The 26,026-nt window shown below is 34.3% G+C and overlaps 1 protein-coding gene across 1 annotated transcript in view; it reads right to left on the reverse strand.

The window, feature by feature from the left end:
- Positions 1 to 405: 405 nt before the first annotated feature.
- The window catches only part of LOC309415333 (long-chain fatty acid transport protein 6-like), a gene marked incomplete at both ends in the record, with an annotated part of 39,385 nt that continues 13,764 nt past the window's right edge, over positions 406 to 26,026 (reverse strand). Inside the window, 6 exons of the mRNA XM_082012825.1 lie at positions 406 to 582; positions 2,689 to 2,819; positions 4,825 to 4,922; positions 5,520 to 5,718; positions 7,491 to 7,581; positions 15,626 to 15,820. Coding sequence (XP_081868951.1) covers positions 406 to 582; positions 2,689 to 2,819; positions 4,825 to 4,922; positions 5,520 to 5,718; positions 7,491 to 7,581; positions 15,626 to 15,820 — 891 coding nt within the window. The remainder of the gene's footprint in view (positions 583 to 2,688; positions 2,820 to 4,824; positions 4,923 to 5,519; positions 5,719 to 7,490; positions 7,582 to 15,625; positions 15,821 to 26,026) is intronic.

Raw genomic sequence — 26,026 nt, forward strand, 5'->3', positions numbered from 1 at the left:
AACTACATAAAAAAAAAGATGTTACTGGCATATTTTCTCTCTCTAGAAACAATCACTTGTGTTACAATTCTTCTTATGTTGAATCTTTTTTTACTATGTTTCATACCACATATCATTCATGTTCATTTAGTACTAAGAAAAACTATCAGACTCAGTATTTATATTCCAAAATTAAGATAAAATAGATTTCTGTCATGTTTTACAGGTCATTTACTTACAAATTGGTCTCAAGAGGTAAAAAATTATTAATGAACAATAATGATCAAGTGAGGAAGGATACAAGACATATCTGAATGTAAATATCAAGTATATAAAATATTCTGGATAATACTGGGAATTAATGTTACTGTTTTCTCACACAGTAGCTTGTATAGACTGTACCTTAATAGCCTATTATTAGGCTAATTAAAGTTTCATTTTCCCAGATAAGATCATCTCATGTACTTCTCTTGTTAACAAGACATATGCTTTCTTAGAATTATCTAAAAAATAAAGAGGATCAGTAATTGTAGATGGATTAAAACCTTCATCCACCAGTCGAAATTTTTGTTGTTTGAATGTTCCAGTCATTTCCATTTTTTCCTACAGAAGAGAAAAAGATTTATTATTCAATAGAAGAGCTTCTTTTCTTTTACTCAAATTCATGTTTGTTTTTGAAAATCTTACTTGATATAAGATTAATACTGTTCATTCTCATTATGCTGGAAAACTAGAACTTCTGTGCTGCTGTGGACCAACATCCAGAGACATGGTGGAAAAAATTTACAGCCCATTGCTTTCTGCATCACTGTGCAGTGTCATCACAGTGTCTCATTTGGTGTAGCCTCAGCCTGCTCAAGACAATCTAGCTTCTTCATTTATGTGCATTATAAAACTACACATTGTAAAGAATCTCAGAGTAAAAACTGTCATTATCAAGAACTTCTTACTGATAAAACTCAGGAAATTCTTTATATCTCTGATTATTGTCACTTTAAATAAAGAGTTGAAAGAATCACATACTGAATCAGCCATACTCCTACTCAGCCAGGTCCAAATAAAGGTGGATCTTTACCATATATTTTATAATGTTTTCAAGCTTCTTTTCAGTGTCACTGTGTCCCTGGGAAAAACTAGTGGGAAGCATCCTAGTGAGAATCTTTTCTCTATCCTCCCTACTGCTTCTCAGTCACGCTTTATGACCTTTCTCCATTACCTTCTCTCCTGTCTTTACATTTTTAAATATATGCAAACAATCTCCGAAAACAAAAAAATAAGTATTATCTCCAACAACTCAGAGAGCTATTGTATCTACTCCAGGTCTATCTCCAGATTGTATCTACCTGCTTTGGTTGGTCTAAGAAACATTCTGACATCTTCTAAAGTATGATTACATCTCAGATCAAGCTCAATAGGTTGTTAATTTTTTCCCCTGAAGTTCCATCCTCTACCTTCTTTATTGGTTAACAACAGCAGAAGCAACAGCAATTAATCTGTAATACAGGCATTTAAATTCTAATCAAAGTTCCAGGTACTTGATATCCAGGCTATGTCCAAGATACATATTCCTTCTGCCCAGCATAAAATTTTTGTACATCTGTATAGCAATAAATCTACACTAGGTTCTCATCATTTTGTAAACTGACTACTGCAATATTCTCAAGTGTAACCTTGCTTGCTCAATATTGGAATGCTGCTACAAAAGGTATCTTCCTGGACTTATGAGATAGCTAGCCAGCTAGATAGATAGATATATACACACATATACATTCAAGGTCCTTCATAGCCTTTTCATTTTCTTCCCTTTATTCTGAATGACTATTCAGTCTCTGATTCTCCCAGGGAACCAATTTCCATAACTTATCCTCTCTTTTCAAACAGTGATTATTTTTTCATGTTCTCCTCAGACTTAGGAGACTTCCTTCATAAACACCTTCAAAAACATTTTTATGTTTGCGTTTGTCATGGTGTTTTCAAAATACTTAGCAGAAATGAAGATATTCATCAGACTTCACTTATCATTATGATCAGTATTGCATGTTTTCTATACTTTCCCATTTTTTTCTATATGTAGTCCATTGTATTATATTTACATTTTTAAGTCTTTGGGGGAGGGATTATTTTTTTCTCCAGACTGGACAGTGACTACAGCAAAGTTTTAGTACACAAATAAGGATGACTTTGATGACTGTGGTGCTGCCAATAATCATGTATATTTTTAACTCACCTTTTTAATTTATCTAGTACCTTTTCAAACGCTTTAACATTTGTCATTATATTACACAGCAAATAACATTTCATTTTTTGTGCACAGTCAGTGTCTCCTGCTTTAGCGCTATTTCTCTCTTCTCTCATTTCCACTGAATAAAATGTATTTTAGGTTATTTTCTCCAGATGCAATTGCTCACATTTTACTAATCTGAGTATTTTGGTTTTCCCATGGTCATCCTTCTAATCTCCCTAAATTCTTTTGTATGATCTCTATCCTTACTCATTTGTACACTTCCTCCTGTTTTAACATAATCTGCAAATTTCATAGACTTTTTATGTAATTCCTTTTCCAGAACTCCATTAACGAAGACAGCAAATAAGACCAGTTCTAAAACTAATCAAGTGATACAGGAACAACTAATTCCTGTTATTCATTTAGTCATCACTATGTTCAAATAATGTAGACGTTTGTATGCACCATGCAATAATGCAGCTTACCTGGACTCTTAAAAAAAGAGGACAAGCATAACTTGGTAGATAGGTCACTACTTGCTTATACATTTGCTCCAAGTCTAATGACGTATTCTGCTTTAAAATAAGAGAGGCCATTCCTGCTTTTCCTTCATGATCTGGGGGAAAGGAAGTGGGATGAGAATTTTGAAAAATTAATAAAGTTGACGTTTTCATGATGAAGTCTACATAAAAGAACTGTAGTGCATTAAGAAACTGACAGTCGTATATCATCTTCTGAGTTTCAATAAAGCTGGAAGATTACATTCATATTTTCTATGGTATTGCACATATTTGGAGATCACTCAAGTGATCAATTAAGCAATAATGCTGTAAATGAGTCTGGCAGGTAAAAAGTAAATGGAGTCCCATGATGAATATTAATCAATAAATGTGGATAAACATCAACACCATTCCTTTCTCAAAGACAAGAGTGCTGAGCCTCTTTCCCAGATTACCCAATTACACCCTCTCTTTAGTTTTAGACTTTCTCTCTTGCCAGTAACCTCTCTCAGAACTGTGGATCTGAATGTTGTTAAAAAAGAGAGATATTAAAAGTTCTTACTGGTTTGTCTGGAAAGAAAGAGCTTTCTCTGGGAAAGACCAAAATGGGTAAAATATAAAAGCAATGAATTTCAACAATCAAAAATAACTGCACACTTTAACCATCAGCTAGTAATAACAGCAGAGACATACTGCCAACCTTATCTTTTGTCTTCTTTATTTTTTTTGCTAATGCTGCAAAATCTGTGAGAAACTTATTTGTTTATGCTTGAGTGCAATTATCAAGACAGTCACATAAACTGGGTAGGAATCTGCAGGCAAATGTATAGGAAATGAGAAGCTCTTACATTTTTTGGTTTGATTTTCAGTCTTCTTTATTATGATCTTTCTTGTTGTGTGGCTTTAAAGTAGAGGTAAGTGACACCTTTTTCACATTTTAAACTCTTTTATAATTTTATGGTGGGTTCACCGTGGCCAACAACCAAACATCAGGCAGCTTCTCGCTCAGTCCCTTCTCCCATGGGATGGGAACAGAAGGAAAGCAAGACGACTCATGTATCAAAATAATGGCAGTTTAACAGAGAAAACAGAACTTGCATGCACAAGCAAAGCAAAACCAGGACTTCACTCACTACTTCCCATCGTCAGGTAGATGTCCAGCCACTTCCTGCAGGGCAGGGCCTCACTCAGCACATGCAATGGTTGCTTAGGAAAACAAATGCCATAACCACAAATGTCTCCCGCTCCTCCTTTCCCCAAGCTTTTATTACTGAGCATGGCATCATATGTTATGGAACATCCCTTTGGTCACTTTGCACCCGCTGTCCCATTTATGTCCGCCCCCAAACTTCTTGCCCACGCTCAGCATACTTGCTGCAGGGAGAAAGCCTTGATACCGTGCAAGCTTTCAGTGAGAGACAAGTGCTGGTAAGTTATAAACACAGTTTTAGCCACCGCTGCAAAGCACAGCGCCATACAGACTCCTGTAAAGAAACTTCTCTCTATTCCCAGCCAGACCTAGTTCATATTTTTAAAAAAGATTTAGCATGAATAGGAATCAAGCCCAGATGTTCTCATGAAAAGCAGCAACAAAAAATATTATTAAAAATAAATTACTGTATTATCTTTCTTAATTATTTATTTTTCTCTCTGTTTTCTTTCTCACGTAGTCCTTGGTTTTCTCATGTATCTGTTTACAGATGGTTTATGAGGCTAAGTGAAAAGTGAAATAAAGCAAAAGCATGACTTTATACACTTTCCTTTAGAGTTAATTCAATTCCTACCTTGTTGACATTTTATTTAGACACATAGATGTGTGGATTTTCCACAGATGTGAATTTAATACGTCTTTAAACTTTAATTTAGACTATGTAGCTATCGCAAATTCATGAAAGATAACTTTTAAAAAATACACATCACTGCATACACATAAAAATGCATGATTCACTGGCTCATTCACAATCTGGTGGTATTTTCATTATCTGCACCTACATTTTAGCTAGGCATTAAACAGATGACTCAATTAGAAGTGATTCATAGGTTTAAAACAGGAAATAATAGAGTTATGAGGGTTAACAAATAACCTAGGGAAGAAAAACATACAGCTAAAGCTTCTTTTACCTGGCACAGACACACCGTACACATTTGCTTCTTGTATAAAATCCAACATTACAATGACATCGGAAACTTCTGTAGTTGCAACATTCTCCCCTTTCCATCTAAAACATGTGAAAAAATAATTTAATCCCATGAAAACTTATGGACACGTCCTCTTTAAAAAACATTAACTTCAGTGGGAACTCCATTCGTTTCAGACTAACACCACCTCAAAATTTGTTCCCACTTGTCACGTTGGTATATTGATCTAATCACCAGTCGACAACGCTTGCAGTTTAAATGGTACTGGATATTAGCTATCATGACAAATCACAATGAAAGCTAATCATAGTCTGATATAATGGTTTTCAAAATTTTGACATGTATCTAAATGTATCAAATGTGACAGTCTTTACTATTTGATACATTTTTCTCCACTTCCGTATCCAACTTCCTTGCTTGCAGCACAACCATCACTAGTTACTATGCTTATCGGAAGGACTGTTCAAAGAGCTGTAATTCCTACAAAACATTCTGAAATGAGCTAACCAGCTCCATGGGAACACTTTTTACAAAATTAAGGCCCTATCATCCACTTCAAGATCATTATAAACCACATCACAATAGTAATAAACTGAACACTTCCAGTTGAAAACACGTATTATTCTGCATGTCCACGTTTTTTAATGAAGAAATGTGAAAAGAAACAATTATTATACCTGAAGGTATCTCCAATTCTGTCCCAAAAATAAAGAAAATTCTCATGGTCTTGAACCATTAGGTCTCCAGTATTAAAATAAAGATCGCCCTTCTTAAATACCTCGCAGAGCAATTTCTTTTGTGTGTGTCTCTTATTGCCAGCATAACCGAAGAAAGGGTTCTTCGCATTGACTTTGGAAATGAGAAGACCAGCCTCACCTATACAGAGAAGTTGAAAGAATGTAACTCTAAGGTATCATTGACCATTTCCTGTACTTTACATTAATATTAATTTGGTACATACAATTTTACAAGACCAGGAACCAAGTTTGGCAGGGTTTAGTACAGAAGACTTTACAGAACACTTTACTACTTTACAAATCCTGTGGTGACCTCTACATGCAAAGGGACCATAAAGACACAGTACAATATTGTCCCCTCAAATTCCCAGTCTTTTGTATTTCTTCCTGATGACTCATCAGTTTTCTCACAGAACTGTCATCTATCCTGAGTTCACTACTAGGTTTACTATCCTCTAAAAGTGTACGCTTCAAGTGAATATTATGTCCCATTTCCCACACCTTACTGAATTTCCAGTGATGAGTCTCAACTTCACCAGCTTCCTACTGAAAAACAAATGTTAATAAAAAGCAGGTGTTCAACCCAGGCATAAAATCCCTATTTAGTCTCCTTTCAGAAGTTCTGAGAACACTTCTTAAGAATTTTCATTAATGTGATATAGCCTCATTACTTTCTTTTTGGAGTAAAATATGAAAATTTTAATACCCTTTTTTTCCTCAAAAAATAGAGAGAGATGGGGATAGAATTATACTGTTATGCATGTAGAGTATCAGGGTGTTAGTTTGCTGAAGGTGGAATAGTTGTATGAACTCCTAACCTTTCTGGAAGCATATTCTGAACAATAAAGCTTAAGACTTATATTACTTTGTATCAGAGACAAGAATTATAAATACAAAATATGTAAAAAAAAAAGTGTCCAAAGGTATGCACAATTTTTAATTTAAGACTGTGCCTTTTTTTCATCAACTGGCAGCGTTTAAGGTGAAAGCACTTAGTTCACTGGTAGTGTCACTGCAGCAATGATGGTCTGAAGCTATAGAGCATGGGTAAGACGAAGTCTATAGATAGACATAATATTTCTTATTAGACTGACTGGTATAATTGGAAAAAAATTAGACCAGGTGTCTAATTAGAGCACGTGGTCCTTTCACAGGTCAGTCTCACATCCCTACAGATAATTTCCTATAAAATGTCGTGTTTGGGGGACTGTATTTCCCTGGAAGTGCCCATCTTTGATTAAGACCTGTTAGAGAAACTCTTAACTCCTTTGAAAAATCTGCTTCAGTTCCCTGTTCAAGGTGTCTACCTGACCTTTAATATGAGTTTTTCTCACTTCACCTTTAAGGCATTAATTACAGCTGTTATCTCCCTACAGTACAACAGAGATGCTTTAGTACCTTATAAACACTTTGAAAATAGGTAAAATCAAAAGATACCAGATATTGGATAAGTATTTTGAAGACAACTATAAGCAAGCAACCTCTTTAAAAAAAAAATATAATTAACCAGCTCACTTAGTTAGGAACACTTAATTTCTCACCAAAAATCATTTGCTCTAATCTACCAGTCTTTCCTGTAGATCTCTTAGGCAACCATCTCACTATGTTAACCTCCGTTAAAAAACACAGATGTCATCATCTAGATATTCAGAGGTATTATCACATCATCAACTTTTGAACATTGCTTTTCTGTGAATATACCCAAGGATCTCCTAAGTTCTTCTGGTGTCAGCCCCGGTAGGTTTAATAATGTTCTGTTTTAGATCAAAAATCATATTGCTTTTGTCAGACCAAAGAGTAATAGCTAATGTTGGCATAGTATAGTAACACAATAGCAAGGCTCCTTAAAAAACCTCTCTGGAGTATTTGTATTACGATCAAAAGCCCATTATATTGTATTAAAATACATACCTTTTTTAACTTTTTCACACCAGCCATGCTTATTTCTAATTGGTTCATCTTTTTGGAAATCATACTTGATCAAATCAAATGGGAAAAAAAGCTAAAAAAGGGAAAAAGGGTCATCAGTTATCAATTTACACAGTGACATCTGGTGGCAGCAAATACAAGCAAGGAAACTTTTACGCCAGTGTTGCTCATCTAAAAGTAGAACTGAAAATACTCTGTATGTAAACTTACAGTATTTCCTGGAGGTAAGGAACATCAAATTACTTTTATAATCTTGAAACTTTCAGAAATACTTGGTGAAGACATAGAACCGTAATTTTGTTAATTTTCTTACAAATAAGTTATGGGATCCACGTATCAGTGGAAGAGCCTCCATGAGTCAGATATCTGGAATTTAATTTAATGGTGGTGGCTGATATGAAAAATGTTCGTGGGGTCTTCTGGCACCTAAAACAACTGGCAAAGCAAAGGCCTAAATCTCCTTACAAAGGGAAACCTGCTTCCTGTTGGGGTTCACTCTTTCTTTACTATCCTCAGTCCTTCCCTCAAGCTTTCTCAGGCCAGTGCATGGTGGAAAGTCTTAGCAGAAGCACCAGCAAAATACATACTCCCATGTCATGTGACATGGTTATGTAGCTCTGCATGTTCCACAGTTATGTCAGGATTAGTTCTGCATTCTTCTGAAATACTGTCCTGACTCTGCTGACCTAACTGATCTCCTAGTTACGTTCCACAACTAACATTCTTCTTGTATATGGATCACAGAGAATGTAGCTCTGAGTAAGCTGAAGGAGAGGGCAAAATATTCTTACCAACACTAGAAATTGCAATACTTTTCTTCTGCAATATACAGGGTCTGACTCCTATTTTGCTTAATTTTTCCACTGTGATATAAATCCATGTTAGACCTTTGAGAGACATTGACAAATATCATATGCCTGATACTACACGGACCACTGTGTTTGCAGTTATTATCCTAAGTCTTCAGTTAGCTCAGTTTGAGATTCCGATTTCCCTTTTCATAAAGAAGTAAATCAGCAAACTATGTAACAATTAGTCAAACCAAGGATATACAGTTATGTTCTTCTGAAGACATCTTGACAAGCAGAGAAAAAAATTTTAAAAATGTGAATATACACCTGCATTCTTCACAATAAAGAAATGCAATATAATTTAAGGTTGGTGTTATGAAAGTGACTGAAGTAAAGAGTAGGATGCTAAAACATAAACCCCTTTGCTTTTCAGTAACTAATTTGGATGAAGGGTTGCATAATTATTTTATCCTAATTTGAAATGTTGCTGTAGCTATAACATATCATTTTGTTTTCAAGGAAGTCTGAATAAATAGCAACTTGAATCAAACATCAAGCACACAACTTCAGCCTCATATGGACAAACTTGTTTCACTTAGTCTTTTCAATGTTCCACACTTTGTTTTCCTTCTACCCTAAGTCTGAAACAAAAATATATTTTTAACAGTTGATCCGATCAACAAGGTCATAGCTTGCATAATCAAGTCCCAATCCAAGAACTGGACACTTCTTTAATAAAGTGAAGGATTTTTTTTTTATTAACTACAAACTATGGCATTTACCAAAGTCAAGAATTTGAAAGCAAAAAAGTTCACCTTAATTAGGAAATATCTGTATTATTCTTGATGAACTGAATGGGAGGTATTCATAATAAACACAAATCATCTTTCCTTAGAGTCTTTTCTTTTATTCTATTTCACTTTCTTTTTTACATTGATATTTACTACTTTAATAGGTTTCATATGACAAACCAAATGCAATGAATAATATAAATAATAAGAATGAAATGGTATAAAATGAAACATTATTCTGCTATTTTTGCGTTTGATTAGAACAGCAGTGTGCGCTGTTCAGTTCCATTTTTACCCGTCTATTCCTTCAGACCTCAATAGCTGTATCTCGTCAACATATTAGTCTGTATGATGCATTATTTTGTTATAAATACTCAGAAACTTTAATTTAGTATCTGAGATAATCTAAAAACTGTTGAGACTTTTACTATTTATGTTGCTGCATACATCTTTTAGTGCCCACAACTTGAGTATTAACTATACCTACTCCAGTTAGCTTTTTGAAATAATAGTCATGCAAATACACAAATAAAAGGAGAAAACACCATATACTGCATCAGATGCGCATAATGAAATTATGCCAATATACATTCTGAGCAAACAACTTTATTTTCATATTAAATACTAGAAAATGAAAGCTTCAAAGCAAAGCTTTTAGTCTGGGTACAGGCCTATAATTGTTTTATTTCATTATTTAAAATTTATTGGAAAAGAGAGCCTGACCTGTTAAAGCATTACCACAGAGTACTGCATGCAGCATTCATCATTTTAATCTACATTTTACTCCCTAAAGCACCACATAAACGTACCAAACAAAACCCATAATTTTTCCATCTGAAACTTAAAATGAATTAAACTGCAACATTATTGTCTGTTGCTAAGATGCCTAGATGTTACCTAATAACATCCTCACCCCCCCATTTTTTTTTAATTGACTGGAAATATGTGAGTTTAAATATTGTTTTGAAAATAATTTTGAAATTCCTAAAATTTCAACTGATAATGAATGCCTACAGAACCTTCACCAGAGAACAAAGATCACAAACTACCGCTTTTTATTTAGTTATTTGTTTTAGAGATGAAATATTGTTGAATTTTCTAGGAGAATATCTGTTTATAAGGCAAAGCATTACATTTACTAAATTTAGTTCCAAGCATCTTAAAAGAGTGAAATGTAAGAAAAAAAAAATCCTGAAGCATAGTATCATTGTATCTTATAAATGTTTTAAAAATATACTTGTGCCTTATTTATGCTGTAAAGAGTAACTGTATAGGTCCTCTACATAGTCCTGTTAGCCAAAGAACACAAAACCAAGAAATAAATCTTTTAAAGCTATTGCTTCATATTAACTCAATCATCATCTATTATAATAAAACACCTTGGAATACACTTGAAGTTCCTTAGATTATTTTAGCTCAAAACTAGTCAAAAGAGCAGAAACAATACTAATTTTCATTGGCCAATGAACTCAAATCAATGTGCTTGGATTAACACATGACAATGCTCTTCCTATTAATCCAGTTTTCCAGGGTCTTAAGATTTGCTTAAACCTAACTTTGTTTACTTTTAAACTAAAAAGTATCTCTTCTGCCACTTACGATCTTTGACTGTATGAAAAACATGCATAATACTAATTCTGCATTGCTGTGTGAAAGACAAGATATTTTATATGTTGAAATGATTAATGATTTGTTATAAGATTTAAATGTTTCTCAGCGCAAAGCTGATTTTGCTCCACACAGTTTTGAATAAGAGAGATTTAGATTCCTGTAATAGTTGAAATACTTACACTTTAAATAATGAAACAAATACATTTGTAAATAAAGTTTGGAATATTTTTTTTAACATGCTGTTTTTTCAGGTGTACTTGCCATGGGTTATTTTTAGCCCTTCTTACAAGCTTCGTTGGATCTCATTAGTCTCACTCTCCCATTGCATGTTCTCTGCCATCACTCAGAATTTATTTCAGTGTAAGAAAGGGATTTATATATATATTTGATAGCACGACTGAAAGTCTTACAGATTTTTCCCATATCACATTGATATAAGTTATGTATATCATACATAACAAAATTAGTCATTAACTATATACATATGTATGCCAGATATAAATATTAAACAGTAATTTATGATATTACTACGTTAATCTATACACTATCTTTTTTGTAAAATATTTGAAGTTTTACCAGCTAAAAAGCTATTCTACTCATTGACTTTATATGAACATCCTTACTGAAGAATTTATTCATATACCACAGTGATGCTTTCAAGCACATGAACCAATCTCTCCTATATAAAGTGGACAGTGTGAAAATAAGCAAGTGCAAACATAAGCACTGTTTTGAGTTAACATCTCACATACAGTGACTTCTTGGATGTCTGGCAACTGCTATAACATTCATATGTTTCTTCCTATTAACTTGTGTCCTCCAAATTATTTATGAATATAGATGTGTTATGTAGAACCTTAATATTTATCACAAGTACTTGTCCGCAACTCTTGGCATTTATTGACTGAAGAATTACTTTGCTCATTCTGAAAGCTCTATTAGTCTTTTAAAGCTGTAACTTTTGCCTGCATTTCACCTTTATAAACTGTACCATTGCCATTAAATACAACAGAAATGCTTCATATTTTCCTTTTTCCCTGCTAAAAATATTATTCTTTGAACCTACCTGCTATTATTCCCACTATATTCTCAATATCCATATGTATGGGTGTTTATACTGCATTTACTTCATTCCGACTGTGCAATTATGCCAGTAGAAATAGATTAAGTTTCTTCCTTCTCCTTTATCACATATATGAACACACAAGCCTCTCTCCCCCTTTCTCAGTTCTCTGTCTTTCTATTCTCAGTTTAGGAAATAGGGGTTTAGGAAATCCCTAGAGTATGTCTAAGGATATCTCCTTATATTGTCACATGTGTCAAGAGAATAATGTTTCAAAAGTTGTAGCATTACTTTGAAAAAAACAAAAATTAGGAATTGGATGGCTGGGCCTTGTCTGTGCCATTCACTGCTTTGCAGCAGGAGACAGTCTCCTTTTCCAACTTCAGATTGTTCATGGGTCAGCAAATCAAAAATAAAGCTGCTCTCCTTTACATATTGCTAGATGTCCAGCGTTTACATATTGTCTGATATCATTCAGATTGAAGTAAAACAAACACAATTACAGTTCAGAACACATTAATAATCTGTAAAATTAAAAAAAAAAAACCACAACAAATGTCTGAAATAGGTAAAAACAAACTTATCTATGGCATGAAAAAACATAGCTTGGGTCACAGTATTCACAGATTGCGGAGTAATCAAAAGGTCCCCAAACTCAGGTATTTGTTTAAATATGTACTTTTTAAAGAAAAAAAGAAACCCACTAAAAAGTACGTCTCGTGTTTTTCAACATTCCTTCTCTCTCTTAACCTCTTTTCTGAAACTGCACTATATCCTAAGCCCTTGCTCATGTCAACACTACTCTCTTTCAGCATACGAGGGAGCTAGCTGTTCCTGCAAACAAGTGTCATGAAGCAGACTGAAGGAACCGCCATCCAGAGGAACTGAAGAGCCCCACTAGTTAGCAGATTGCAGAACTGTTAATTTGAGACACGTAACTCTTGTAATATTATTAATATGCCACGTTGTTCAACTGACACGAATTCTTCCAGACAGAAAGTCTGTGTACATAGCACCATCATGAATGCTCTGGAGCAAAACATATTACTTAACGAAAAAGCTCCGGATGGAGCTTTGGAGTAGGTTCTGAAACCTCCTTGATTTGGAAGAGATTTGGGGCAGTTCTATTTCCACATAAAACGGGTCATATAATCCACCCACTGACCTAGCTAGGCATACCATGCCCATATAACCAAGGCAAGGTAGTTTGTCTCTGCATTGAATCTGGTTTTCAGCGACAACCTTCATTCTTCCCTCAAACGCTACTGTCACAGAATCCCAAACGTACATACGCTGGGGGAAGGGTTGAGAGCCAATACACCTCAGGCTCCTTGGAGAATGGTAGTAGCTAAATACTGAGCCTGGTCACAAATAATGTGCTTTAGCTACTTTTCTTATGACAGAAACTAGACAGAAACTTATGACAGAAGACTTACTGTAGATTTATTTCTAGGGAAAAGAGAGTATTGAAAAAGACAGAATAAAATTGATTTCAAGCCAAGCCAAATGGAATGAAGGGCTTTTTCCAGTTCATAAAATATCTTATGGTCTTTCCATATTCATAGTGAGTAAGCAAGGGGACAATCCATAATTATCTTAGCAGACTATACTGATGTGTCCATAGAATATTACAGTTCCAGCTTGGAATAGTATATAAATTATAGAAAAGATGTCTAGTGAGATCAAGTATTCAGTTACAACTGCATTTATTTTTTAATTGCAGTTGGCATGAGTTATTTTTCCTCCTAATCTGCAGGGACTAACTCAAATCAGAAGTCCAATAATTGGAGGAAAAAATAGCATGTTTCATGTGCAAACAGCCCCAAAATATTAACCTTCCTCTTGGAAACACAAACCGCATATGTTATTGACATATGAAGTGCCACTATTAATACATGCAAAACCTCCACACTACATGATTAAAAATACAGATAATTAAATAAATAAACAACTAAGTAATTTCAAGTCCATTCCTTTATCTGCTGTAACCTTTACATGGTATTTCCAAAAGGTTAATGACTTATGACAAAACTCTGTCAAAAGTTCTGAAAAACTGAAAAGAAGTTTACTCAGGTTTGGAACAAATGTAGAATTTCAGACAATTAAAAAAAAAAAAAGGTTTCAAATAATTAAAGCACGTGGCTTAGAAAAGTCTGAAACAAAAATTAACATCAGCTCTAAGGTTCCTGGTTCACCTACTACTCCCTATATTCCAGGTTCTTGATTTCCTGTACTGGATCTGTTTCTGGATTCTAGAGACATCCATCAGCACCAGATGTCCACCATGCATACTACAGAACATCAGTCATGTAGAACAGAGAATCAGCAGAGTCAATCTGCCTAAATTCCTGAGCTCAGAAACAGTTCTGAAAAACACGCTAGCTCTTGTGGTGTTTTTCTGAGCGTTTCCAGATTCCTCCCTGCAGTCCCGGTTCCTATCCCAGAAGTGAAGAATTCCTCTGGCCCCAAGTTGTAAAGAAGTCTGCGGTGATTGTAATGTGGTGATGCTGCACTGAAGTTGTGGACCCTGGAACATATGCTGCCTAGAAACCTATTTGCATGTAATCAGAAGATACCTCTGATATATTTCCAAATAATATTTTAACATCATTCTCTGAAAAAAGTTTTTTTCAGAATATTTTACTACCAGTTCTCCTCAGGAGCACAAATACCACTTAAGCCAGCAGGTTTTGTATATATAGATAGGTATCTCAGTATAGGTAAGTATCTCAGTTAAGTTGCAAATTTTGGGCAATGTGTGTAGTCCTATTTATTTCAAGAAGAGTAAAAAGTGGCTTTCTAGTCTTCTTGCTAGAAAGCCTTGCTAATCTTTCATATTATTAGCTAAAGCTCAGTACACATGCTACTTACGGACTTCTCAAACCATTTAAGAGATGGTATTAATAGAACCTAAGGGGAAAAATCTATCTGTGAATTTCAAGCTGAAATAAATTCTTCTTTATTTACTCAGATGGGTGAAGGAGAAACCACTATGTGTGATATAAGTAATATGCATTCCTCTTCCCTAGGACATACAACTTCAAAGCTGATGAAATATAAAACAGAGACTATTGAATAAGCAGTGAAAAAATGTACGTTTCTTCTAGTTTTAGTAACCTAGAACAAACCAAATAAATATAGCAGACTTGGTAGATAAAGAGGCATAGAATTTTTAAATTAATACCCTTGGCAAGTATTGTCTGTGTCAATTACTCAACAGTGATTATATTTGTCTTGTGTTATCTTTGAAATTTCTGAATAATGATACTGAGTAGATTAGTTTAGTTGAATTACTTGTGTTCAATTGCACCTAGGTATAAAATATCTCTTAAAGTTGTATCTGTCTATATGTTACTTTATTTTAACTACTATTCTCATTTATGACAAATATTTACATAGTAATATGCAATATAAATATACTCTTTGAAAACAGCTCTAATTGTAATCTGTAGAACACTAAGTCAGAACAGGACACTTGTATGTTTATTTCACAGATTATGAGTTCTTAGGTATTAAAACAAATCCAAGTTCCTCTTTTGTCCTTTAATATAGTAGAGCCTTGAAATGATACTCGGAACCTATTGAAAACTGTCAGAAGAGAGGCAAGGCCTTTTAGACTCTTGTGAACTTTAAGAAAAATTGAAGTGTTAGTGCTGCGAGTATGACTGGGTTGGGTGCTAAGCAGTATCTGCAATACTTTGGCAGCCAAGATTTTACAGAGGGTCAAATAAATGTGCAATAACTAAATTAGAAAATTTACCTTGGACTTATGATTGCAGCTCCATGTTCTGTGGTCAAATTGACAAAGATAATTACCTTCAGCATTCCCTTTTACAAAATACAATGTAAATAAATAGTCACCTTATAAAAGAAATTGGTGCGTCCAACAGATCCAATTTTTCCTGTGTGGTTCATGAAACAAATGTTTCCTTCAGTAGCACCATAAAATTCACAGATCTTAACAGCACCAAATCTGTCTAAAAATTCTCTCCATACATCATTTCTTACTCCATTTCCAACTGCTAGTCGAACTTTGTGATTTTTTTCTCCTTCCTTCTGTTAAAGAAAGAAAAAACAATTTGAAATAAAGTATACTGATAACTGGATTTGATTGTTGCATATATTGTGGGGAAAACGTACCTTCTTTGAATATTTCAAGTATTAACCACAACAAAAAAAGAAAAACAACAATTAGGAAGTTAAAGAAAGCTGGCATAGCTCGCCTACAACTACAATGTAGCAAACTGCAACCAAAAGCCTATTATCTTGTTGAACAAGCAAATTATTTCCTAAAGAATGGCTACATTAGTTTATATAAATGCTTCCATATTTTAAAAGCTGTATCACTTCAGTCTATTTCCACTCAGAGAAATTATAAAACTGGGAAGAACAGAAAAAGGCAGGAATTATTTCTGTCAAGAGATTAAAGTCAGCAGAAAGTAACAGTTACTTTCTTGTGTCGACTGATTATAAGAAACAATCACATTTCACACACTTGTAATATCTGTTCCTTCCCACACATTGCATATGAGTCATTGTCTGTATTTCTCTCAATATTATGACTTGCAAAGTTTTGTTCAATGTTATTTGGAATACATTATTTCTTGGTGATCTTGAGTCTTTACTGTTGTCAACTCCCATGTTTTATTACAAGAAACACAAAAGTATGTGTTCATACAGATTCAGTGAGACTCTATAGTTTTATAAATACATTCCCAAACCTTGCAATTGCATGAAGCACCTTTAAAATACAATCAGATTTAAGCTGAAGTATCAGAAGGCAAAAGATCTAAAATGTTGTTTCTTTTTTTTTTTTTAATTTCACCTACTTTAAAATAAGACTCCCTTTTTAATCATTGCAAGTGACCATACAGAACACCCTAGAAGTTAGACAGTACAAAATAAATATAGGTACAGTTTGCTACCACATACCTTTAGAACTGCACAGCACTCTGGTATTGCAACACTGTCTGTATATACCTATATATGTGTACACTTCTACAGATGTATACAAACACATATATGCACATATTCACACTTTATATATATGTTTGTGTGAGTATATATATACACATCCACAGATATATACTAAAGAGAGCAGATAGTCCCTATTTTCTGTTCTTCTATGCTGGTTTCCTTTTCCCTCCCAACTCTTATCCAGTATGAATTAGGTATGTCTTTATAGTGAAAACACATTTTATCACCTTTAATCTGGCATAAAAGCACAGCAAATTGTTTCTGTGAAGAGATTTGGTCAGCTGACTGAAACGGGAATCTTTAAATATTTTTGGATGTTAAAAACAGTGAAGCTTCTACTGAGTACACAGACAGGAATGTTCCTCAGAGGCTTATGTCTTGGCCAAATTCAATCTTTCATGAGGATCATGAATTCTCACTTCTGTAACAACAACTCCAAGCACAGTGAAATTTTAAGTTCCTCCTCTAAATCTCAAAGACTGACCAAGTTTTATTCTTTCCTCTTCAAAACCAGTTAACTCATTGAAAGATAAAAAAATTTATTTTTTGAGCTTCAGAGTCTTTCTTCTGGAAGTTAAGTCCTCTTCCTGGAATGATTCAGTAAGGAACTCACTTGTTTGACTAAATGCCTCTAGTTCTTGGCTGATTACAATCTGAGGCATTATCCTGCCATTTTACCTCAAAACTACATCACTCACCAGCCTCCCTCCCTCCCCATTCTGTTTTTAGAGCCACCCAAATCTTCCCTTTTCCCGTCTCCTCACCTACCTTATTTCAGACGCAAAAGATTTCAGATTCTAAACACACAAGCACATACTTCACTGACTTCATGCCAAATCATCTTTAACAAGTGCTGCATTATATAGTACAATTAAACTGACCATGGACATAGCCTGGAACAAAGTGTCTAAAAATTGCCCATGGACATAATTTTTGGAGTGGTTTGTTCTTTCAACTTCAGGTGCAATATCACAATGCAACAGTGTAGATTTACATAGATCTGAAATAATAAGGTCTGTTATATTACACATTTAAAATCATTATACTGTCAATGCACAACAGAAGTATTCCTTTTTTTAAGAGCAAGTGTTTAAGTGTTACTTTGAACTATTTTTCCCCCCAAAAATTGTCCACCATCTTTAGAATATTCCAGTCAGCTCAACTTGAAATTTTTCAGTGGGTTATTTTCCTTACAGTTTCATTGCTAAACTGAAATTAATGTGCTAGTAGCTGAACTGGAGTTACCCCTTGCTAAGGCCACTGAATTATTCAAATGTACTGTCTCTGCTAAGATATGAAAAATAGCACAAGAGATTCTTCCACAATGAACAGAACTGACAAATATGTGCGTATACATACAAACACTAATTAAGCGGGTCATTCATCAGGCTAGGAACATTCAAAATCTCTATAGAGATCAAGTTAAAATGCAGGTGAATTTGCTTCTATTACTTATACTTCAAGAAAAATAAAAGTATTGATGGATGTTTGCTGAAAAGACACGAACTTTGATGAACTAGAAAACAATAGCCTACATGGATTATGTTTTTTTTCCAAAAGGACCAATACAGCATCATTTATAAGCACAGTTACTTCAATACCTGGAATTCCTCATGTTATTTTGGCTGATTTATATAAGTACAGCACAAAGCTGTTTCTCTAGCATACAAGACGTGGAGTAAACTGTGCTTGCAATGTTAACACCTATCAACAATACAGTATTTGACTATCTCACTTGAGGAAGTATTCTTTTAAGGCATTCAGCCCTTTTGCAAAAATACAAAGGAGGTGTATGATGTCATCAAGAACTGATCGCAGAGAACAACTTTTCTTAAAAGACAGGACACATTCAGTGCTTCACAACTAAGGTAAATTTTCCATTAGACTGCATTGCTGCAACTGCCGTATTTGTGATTTAGCCAGCTCTGTCACAGCTGTACCCATCTGTGGATGAAAGATTCCCTGAAGAGTAATGCAGGGCTTTTTGGGGAAAAGGCATTAAAATTGTCACGCATTTAGCAGTCTTTCAACTCTGAGAATGGAAACTATATATAATTTAATCTCCCAGCAGGTTTAATAAGTGTGAAGAAAATTATTATAATGTGGGAAAGTTTAAACAGTGATAGGTCACATTAGTTCTACAGGTGAGTAAATTTATATAGCTGTTTTTTACATATTTTTACCTAAACTTGTATAACTAATATATGACATTAATTCATGTTAGCTTTACGTGTAACTAAGTTTCAGTGGAAAGTAAACCACAGTAAATAAAAAGAGTTAGCCATTTTAACATCTTTTTCATTACTAAATCTATATATTCATCCTATGTACTATTGTCATCACTGACAAAGTTCAACTTTAGGGAAGGCATGTTGGTATCCATGGGCACTGTGGCTGAAAACTTATGCAGTAGATAAAATGCAATAAATAAGGGAAGAAAAAGGGATGATAATTCCAACAAATTCTAGAAACATGGTTGAGTGATGCACACTTAGGGTGTCCTCAAGTTTGAAAACTGGAATAAATTAAATATGCAGGAACTTATGCTTTAAACAGACTATGGCACCAAACAGTCATACTCTGAATTTCTGCCATATTCAGATGACGCTTCATCAACTAGATTCTCTTCAGTACAGTAGATAGAATTACAGGATTAGGAGGAATTCCAAGGAGTCAACTAGCACACATCTCTTCTGGAAGTTAAGCTCTGCTATCCCTGTGCCATTCTTGACACCTGAACAAGCTGTAGCGCGTCAGCCAGTTGCAACAGTTGGTATACAGCAATTGCCTGCATGCGTATTCTTAGCTTGCTGCAACAGTTAACACTTCCTTCACTAAAAGATGTATTTCCTCACAACATCTCATTTATTGAGGACTCAGTGCCTTGCCCTGGTCAACTACCACCAATAAGTTCAAATAATGTACATCCTGTGATAATTTGTTCATGCTTTGTGTTTCTGAAAGTGATTAATAGTTAATTATCTACAGATAATTAGGAAGACAGATTTTAGAACACCAGAATGTTAGAACATCTTTCCAAGATTTTTAAAAAGGAATATTTATTTTCCTGCACTGTGATTTTCTTTTCTTACAGAGTGATTCTGAAATAAAATGGGGATTCAGTCTATATCCACTTATTTCCAACAGTAAAGGTGAAACATTTTTTTCAATGCATTTCTCAAGTATTAATAAGCAAGAACTGTTCTTACCTTACACTTGGGACTTTTCTTCAGTTCATTCTGCTAAAATCTTTGAACTGTATACCAAATACCTGCATACATCATAAATCAGCTTCTGACACACTATTTCTCCACTTTGAGTGCTTGTTTCATTTGTAAAGTAATTAATTGACAAGTCAAGATTTGTCTTATTACACTAAATACCACATACCTGGGATTTTTCATCTGCCAGTCCTTCCTCCTTAAGTGTTCTTTGTAAACTATGTGGACTATCTACATGATTAAGCTGTTGATAAAAGAAATGCCTTTGAAAGTGCCATCAACAGTATATTAATTGGTGCAGGAAGGATTCATGACTGCAGCTATGTAAAAACATACTGTGCAGTTGCTTTAAAAGAATACAAGAAAACAGGTTCATTGTCCTACTTTTACCATTTCTATAGCAGAAAAAGCTAAATGGAGAGAAGCAAAGGCAACTTCAAGCAAAGGAGGTATGAAATGTTTCCTGCCTTGATGAAGCTAAAAGTGATCTCAGAGCCTGAGAAATGCAAACATCTGTTAAATATAAAATATGATGGACAGACCACACAGGATTTACATTCATGTAGTTACAACAAATGCATTTAATAACACATTCACCAGTTCTCTACTGACACATCAACCCTGAAAAAAGGGGCATCAGGTAGTTGGTAAAGAGACTGTAAGATGAGAGAGACTGTACTGCCATTATCCTTCAAGATGCATGCTTACATTCACTTTTCAGCAATGCCTAATTATAAATTGCAACTAGATTTTTTGAGCAAAATACATACCCAAATTTAAAAATACAAGTAAAAGAAAACAGGAAGGGTACTGAAAAGATGTACCCTAAGAAGAAACAGGAATTCTAGGAACAGGAAACATCCTTCCAGTTCAGGAATTGGTTGTTTGCTATTTAGTATAGCTCACTCTCACCACGCTTTTATTAATCTCCAGATAATCTAACAGGATTAGATTCTAACAGGAGTTTTCTTCCTTTAGCTCTTCTAATAGGAAAGGTTTTCTTTAGCTGTATTTCTATTTCTTCAGAAAATATCAACCACAAAAAAAAAAAAGTCACTTTTGTCTCTGTTCCACTGAGTAATATGAAGTAGACCATTGTATTTTTGGTGATTGCCCCAGGAGCCCACAAGTCAAAACAAATTACACAACACTTTCCAAAGATCAATTCAGAGAATTAAAGCAAGCACAGATTATTTCTTGCAGTCCATACTGCACACAATATTCTGTAAGCAAGATGAAGCTTCCCTTTGTAAAAGTATGATTGTAATTTCTAGGCTTCACTGCATAACTCCACTAGCTTGACCTAAAAGATGAGTATCTAGGAAAACAAGATGGAAGGAGGGAAATTAGTCAAGCTGTATGACTTCTTAAAGACTCAGAAAAGTCTTGAGCCACCATGCTAGAACAAGTAGCCTTCAGTGCTGTTTTGGGTATGGAAAACCAATGCTAAGGCCAAAGGAACTCTACAAACTTTACAGAACACTTTTTCAGGTAGAAAACCTGAAGATCTTTACCATTATTAGTGGGAAGAATGAGAAAATAGACACAGACTCATGGTGTGGATGGAGTCCAACAAAGGTATGCCAGTAAATTTACATATCAGAAGGCAGTGGCCAAAATGGATAGGATTGGAATCTGTTTTTAAACCCACTTTTTAAAAATAATATTGTTGTAGTCATGGCAGTTCAAAGCACAGACTAAGTTTGTTGTGATATAGAGTATATTTTTTGTTAGATGAACCGATACAGTCTGGAAAAAATAAAAGCTTCAAAATCCCAGGTCTATTTCTAAGCTTCATTTCAGATGTGCTGAATATGTTCTTCGTCTAAAAATTCTATTTTCTCTAATAGCATGTACAAACAGTGTTCAATTCTCCTTTTAGGCAGCTAATACTGTAGTAAATCAGTATCAATTAAGAATGATGTCTGCTTATGACATATGCAAATAGTTGCAGACTTTTTTTAAAAAAACATAGGTTACTAGAAGAATAAATAAATTACAAAATTCCCCCTAGGAAGTAAAATTGTAATGACATATGGAGATTATTCAGAGACTTCAAATTGAAGGTACAGATGTGGGTGTCTCTAACTGTGACACATTACTGGTTTGGGGTATTTAATAATGCTGAAAACCTGCAATGGGCTTGACAAATTTCCGCTCCGCATTTTAATGATAAGAGATAGAACAATTGCCAGTGCTGAACAAAAACTGAGCTAAACTTTAACAGGGAATGAAATGTGATGTCAAGTTAAACCTGCATTGTAGAGAAGTGCCTGCTGACTAATTTTTCCTTATTTACCTGACTATCAAATTCTCTTCCTTCAAAGAAACCTGTTTCTAGGTGCAAGACAGTGCTATCCAACATACATAAACCCCATTCTTACACCTCTTCCCATAACATATGAGTCAACAGCAGGGAAATGAGCGTTTATTCCGTTTGCTTATCCCAGCAGCACTGACTTCCTTGTTTTCTCCTGCTAAATTACTGCTCTTCTAACACAGAAGAGTTTTAATAAAATAAATCCTTAAGCATCTTTTCTAAAGTCACTTCAGAGAGCTTAATCCCATCCAAAGACACCTTGGCCAAACTGGATCTAGTAGAGAGATTGGCTTGCTTCAGCTTAACAAAATTAAGTCTGAAAGCCGATATACATGGTCTTATACACTTGAGGTAACCCCAAGGAAATAGGAAATGTTACTGATGCCAAAGGATAACATTGGCTCAATACCAAATGGACATATAACAGGACAGATATTGAAAGAAAATTTCTAAGCAATGATATAATTAATTGTGAAATAGACTTCGAATGCAAGTCGAAGTGAACTCTGGTTTTAAAGAGAGCTTCCCAAGTTCATGCAATGTATCAAAAATCATACAATTAATGGCATAACATATGACAGCTTATGAGAGTAGAAGACAGGATATAATGATTAAGAGTACTGATTTCTGGCCTCTGTTTGTAAACCACTTCAGGATTCAGGTGCCCTTTACAGAAAAGCAGGACAGAGACGCTGCATTACCATTCATATCTTTCCAAAAGCTTGAGGATGCAATGTATTATTTAAATAATAGCTCATTACTTCAAATTTGAAATAAATCTGCAAGTGTATTAAGAAGATTTTTTAATACACTTTAAATGTTAAATTTTAAATGTATTGCAACCCTCCAAGGAAAACATATTCACAGATTAGTAGGGAACTATTTCCAAGGCCTTTGTTCAGAAAGGAAATAGGGAGCTATGCTATTTCATACTTCTGAAATGTTGTAGATCACTGTTAATAGAGGCTTTGAGCAATGTCAGCCAGCAAGATCAAGTTATTAATTTGCTGAATATTCTCTTTCACTGAAGTGCTCGTGCTAATATCTTAGATCAGGATCCATTTTGTAGCTACTGATGGCTACTAGCCATCAATGCTGGCTCTTGTACTTTCACTATGATCAAAAGAATGCAGAAAAAGAGCTTGGAAGAGGGCAGGCTTGAGGGTTACTCACTTATTTAGGAGCCCAGAAAAATCTATGAATGTCACATAGTGCAAGGTCTTTGACTCGTACTTAAGGAAAAAGACAACTTCCTTTTCTAATAAATGTTCTTTCCAGACAACAGATTACTAAACTGAACTGGATGCAGAACAGGTTTCAGAAAAATTCTACTGCAAAAGAGTCTTCAAAAGCTGTTGCAGATGTGAGTGGGAGGCAGAAAGATCAAACGAGACTAAACTAATAAGAAAAGCTAAGCCAAGAATCTATATGCTACCACAAGGATTTGCCAAAAGTTTCTGTTCAAAATCTACGAAACAAGACGCCACACTGTGGCCTCCAACTATTAGAAATATACGATTTATTTCAAGTTCAGTGTTAAAGGAACAAAGGAACCATTTAAGATAATCGCTATGGTTTTAATCTATGTTCATTAGAAGGGCTTTATAGTACTCTAACCTTGAGAACACTGCCCACATAATATCTTCACAGAGCTTTAAAACTTGTATTAACCATATCTTTCTCAAGCTGCCAGTGTGTATAGCACTTCTAAGTTAATGAAAGTTAAAGAGAGATAACATCTTGGCAAATTATTTGACCTACTTGAAAAATAATAATGGATTGCATAACACATTTAAAATCTTTCCACTTATTCGTGTGAACATGTTTCTCTTCCAGTTTTAACATGACAGATTCTTACTATTTCTTCAAGTATCCAGTTGTCAAACTGATTTATTTTATAATTTTAACTATTGTTGATAAGGTACATTAGGTTTCTCTTTAGCCAGCCAGCAAAAAACCCCAAAACCCCCTGTAGCCTCACAGAGCAAAGAGTTTAGACATGCCAGCTCCTAGAAAGTATACATGTAAATTAATAAATAGAATAGTTATATAGTTCATGAATAGTTAATGATGGTATAAATAACTTTATTTGCAAAATTTAAAACTCTTTTAACTTCACGATGGCTTGGTAAGGATTTAAAAATGAGACAGTTTGGTTTAGAATATGAAGTACATTAATCTATCATTCTTGCTTTAAGATACTGAACAGGATAAAATGGGTAAAAAAAAATGCCATGCTCTAACTGTACAGTTAAAGGACAGAAAAAGGGAACAACTAATATCTGAGGCTGCAAACACAGCAAAAGTTGGGAAGAAGGGAGATGACTTTGGGGAAATCATGTCGGCCTACAATGAAGAAAATTCACAATTTATGAAAGATAGGCCCTTCCTATGTTTTGATTTTCCTTATGGTCTTTAACTTGATTTTTCATTGTCCAGTAACCTTTTGTTTATTTGATTATAAAGTTAAAAAATAAACAAGTAAAAATTAAAAAAAAAACAACAAACCCCACAACAAAAAGAAGAAGAAACTGAAAGAGAAAGGAATCACTATTCTGGTTTCACATCACAGTCAGTGGTGGTCATTGGGACATCAGCCGTACCCTCTTTAATTGAAGAACATTCTCTTTGCTGAGGCATGCATAGATAGTGCTGTAGGATCTATGACCCACCACTATATTACTTAAAACATACTTCTGAAAATTTTCAGGAGAAAAAAATCCAATGTCTTATGGACACTGATCTTTTCCATTCTTTGGTCAGCAACTTAAGAAATAAATGCAAATTGCTATTCCGCTGGAAAACAAGACTGATTTGCATTCTCTTCAAATTATTAGAACACTGCTTAAGGATGAAATTATTCTGGAAAATCATAAAATGAGGACTTGGATTAGAAAAGAATTTTCAGATTAATTATTTTGAATTATTGGCACCATTTCCTAATGGAAAATGGAAAGAGATGAGTCATTTCAATAAAATCCACTGAAAAGGAAATAAACCATTGATTATTTTTTTGAAACCACTAAATGAAATTATGATAGCGGCAAAGGGAGAATGTTTAAAGAGATAACAATTGCGCTGCATCCAATTTCTGTACATTTTCACAAACATCTTTGTGTTCTAAACATTTTGCTAAGTTTAAAGAGGATACAGTTCATTTTGCTTAATGTTATATAGGTACTTGGAAGCTATTATTTAATTTTATTTAGTATTCAAAATAAAAGCTGTTTATGATCATAAGTAACTGTGTAAAGTCATTTAGTAAAATGCTTAACCAGGTAACATAATGTATAATATAACATTTAGGATTTATTACTGAAATACAATAGGACAACCTGCAGCCCATAAACAGATGGAATTTGCCAGCATTAGCAAGATGAATTTTAGTTTATACTGGACTATGAATGTTTGTTTCATATTCATTTTAACACATTTAGCACAAGCATTTGAGGATGGAATTGGGTTTGCTATGCAATAGGTTATATCCATTCCATCTATATTATTCTATACATCTTGAATTAATTCCAATGAATTTTAGGCATTTAACTTAGCCTAAACATCTTGGGCTCTCTCTGTTGTCAACGGGTAGATACAGAAACATACCAGAAAATAGCCAGATCAAGAGTTCAGTTAACCTGAGTCAGCTATACTTGGTAATTCCAACAGGTTCAGCATACTTTGTACTTGATACCATGTACATAGACCACCACACCACTGACTGCCAAGGGAAAAGAAGTATTTTCA

This window comes from Phaethon aethereus, assembly GCF_964289735.1.
Source record: "Phaethon aethereus genome assembly, chromosome: Z".
NCBI classification, from domain to species: domain Eukaryota; kingdom Metazoa; phylum Chordata; class Aves; order Phaethontiformes; family Phaethontidae; genus Phaethon; species Phaethon aethereus.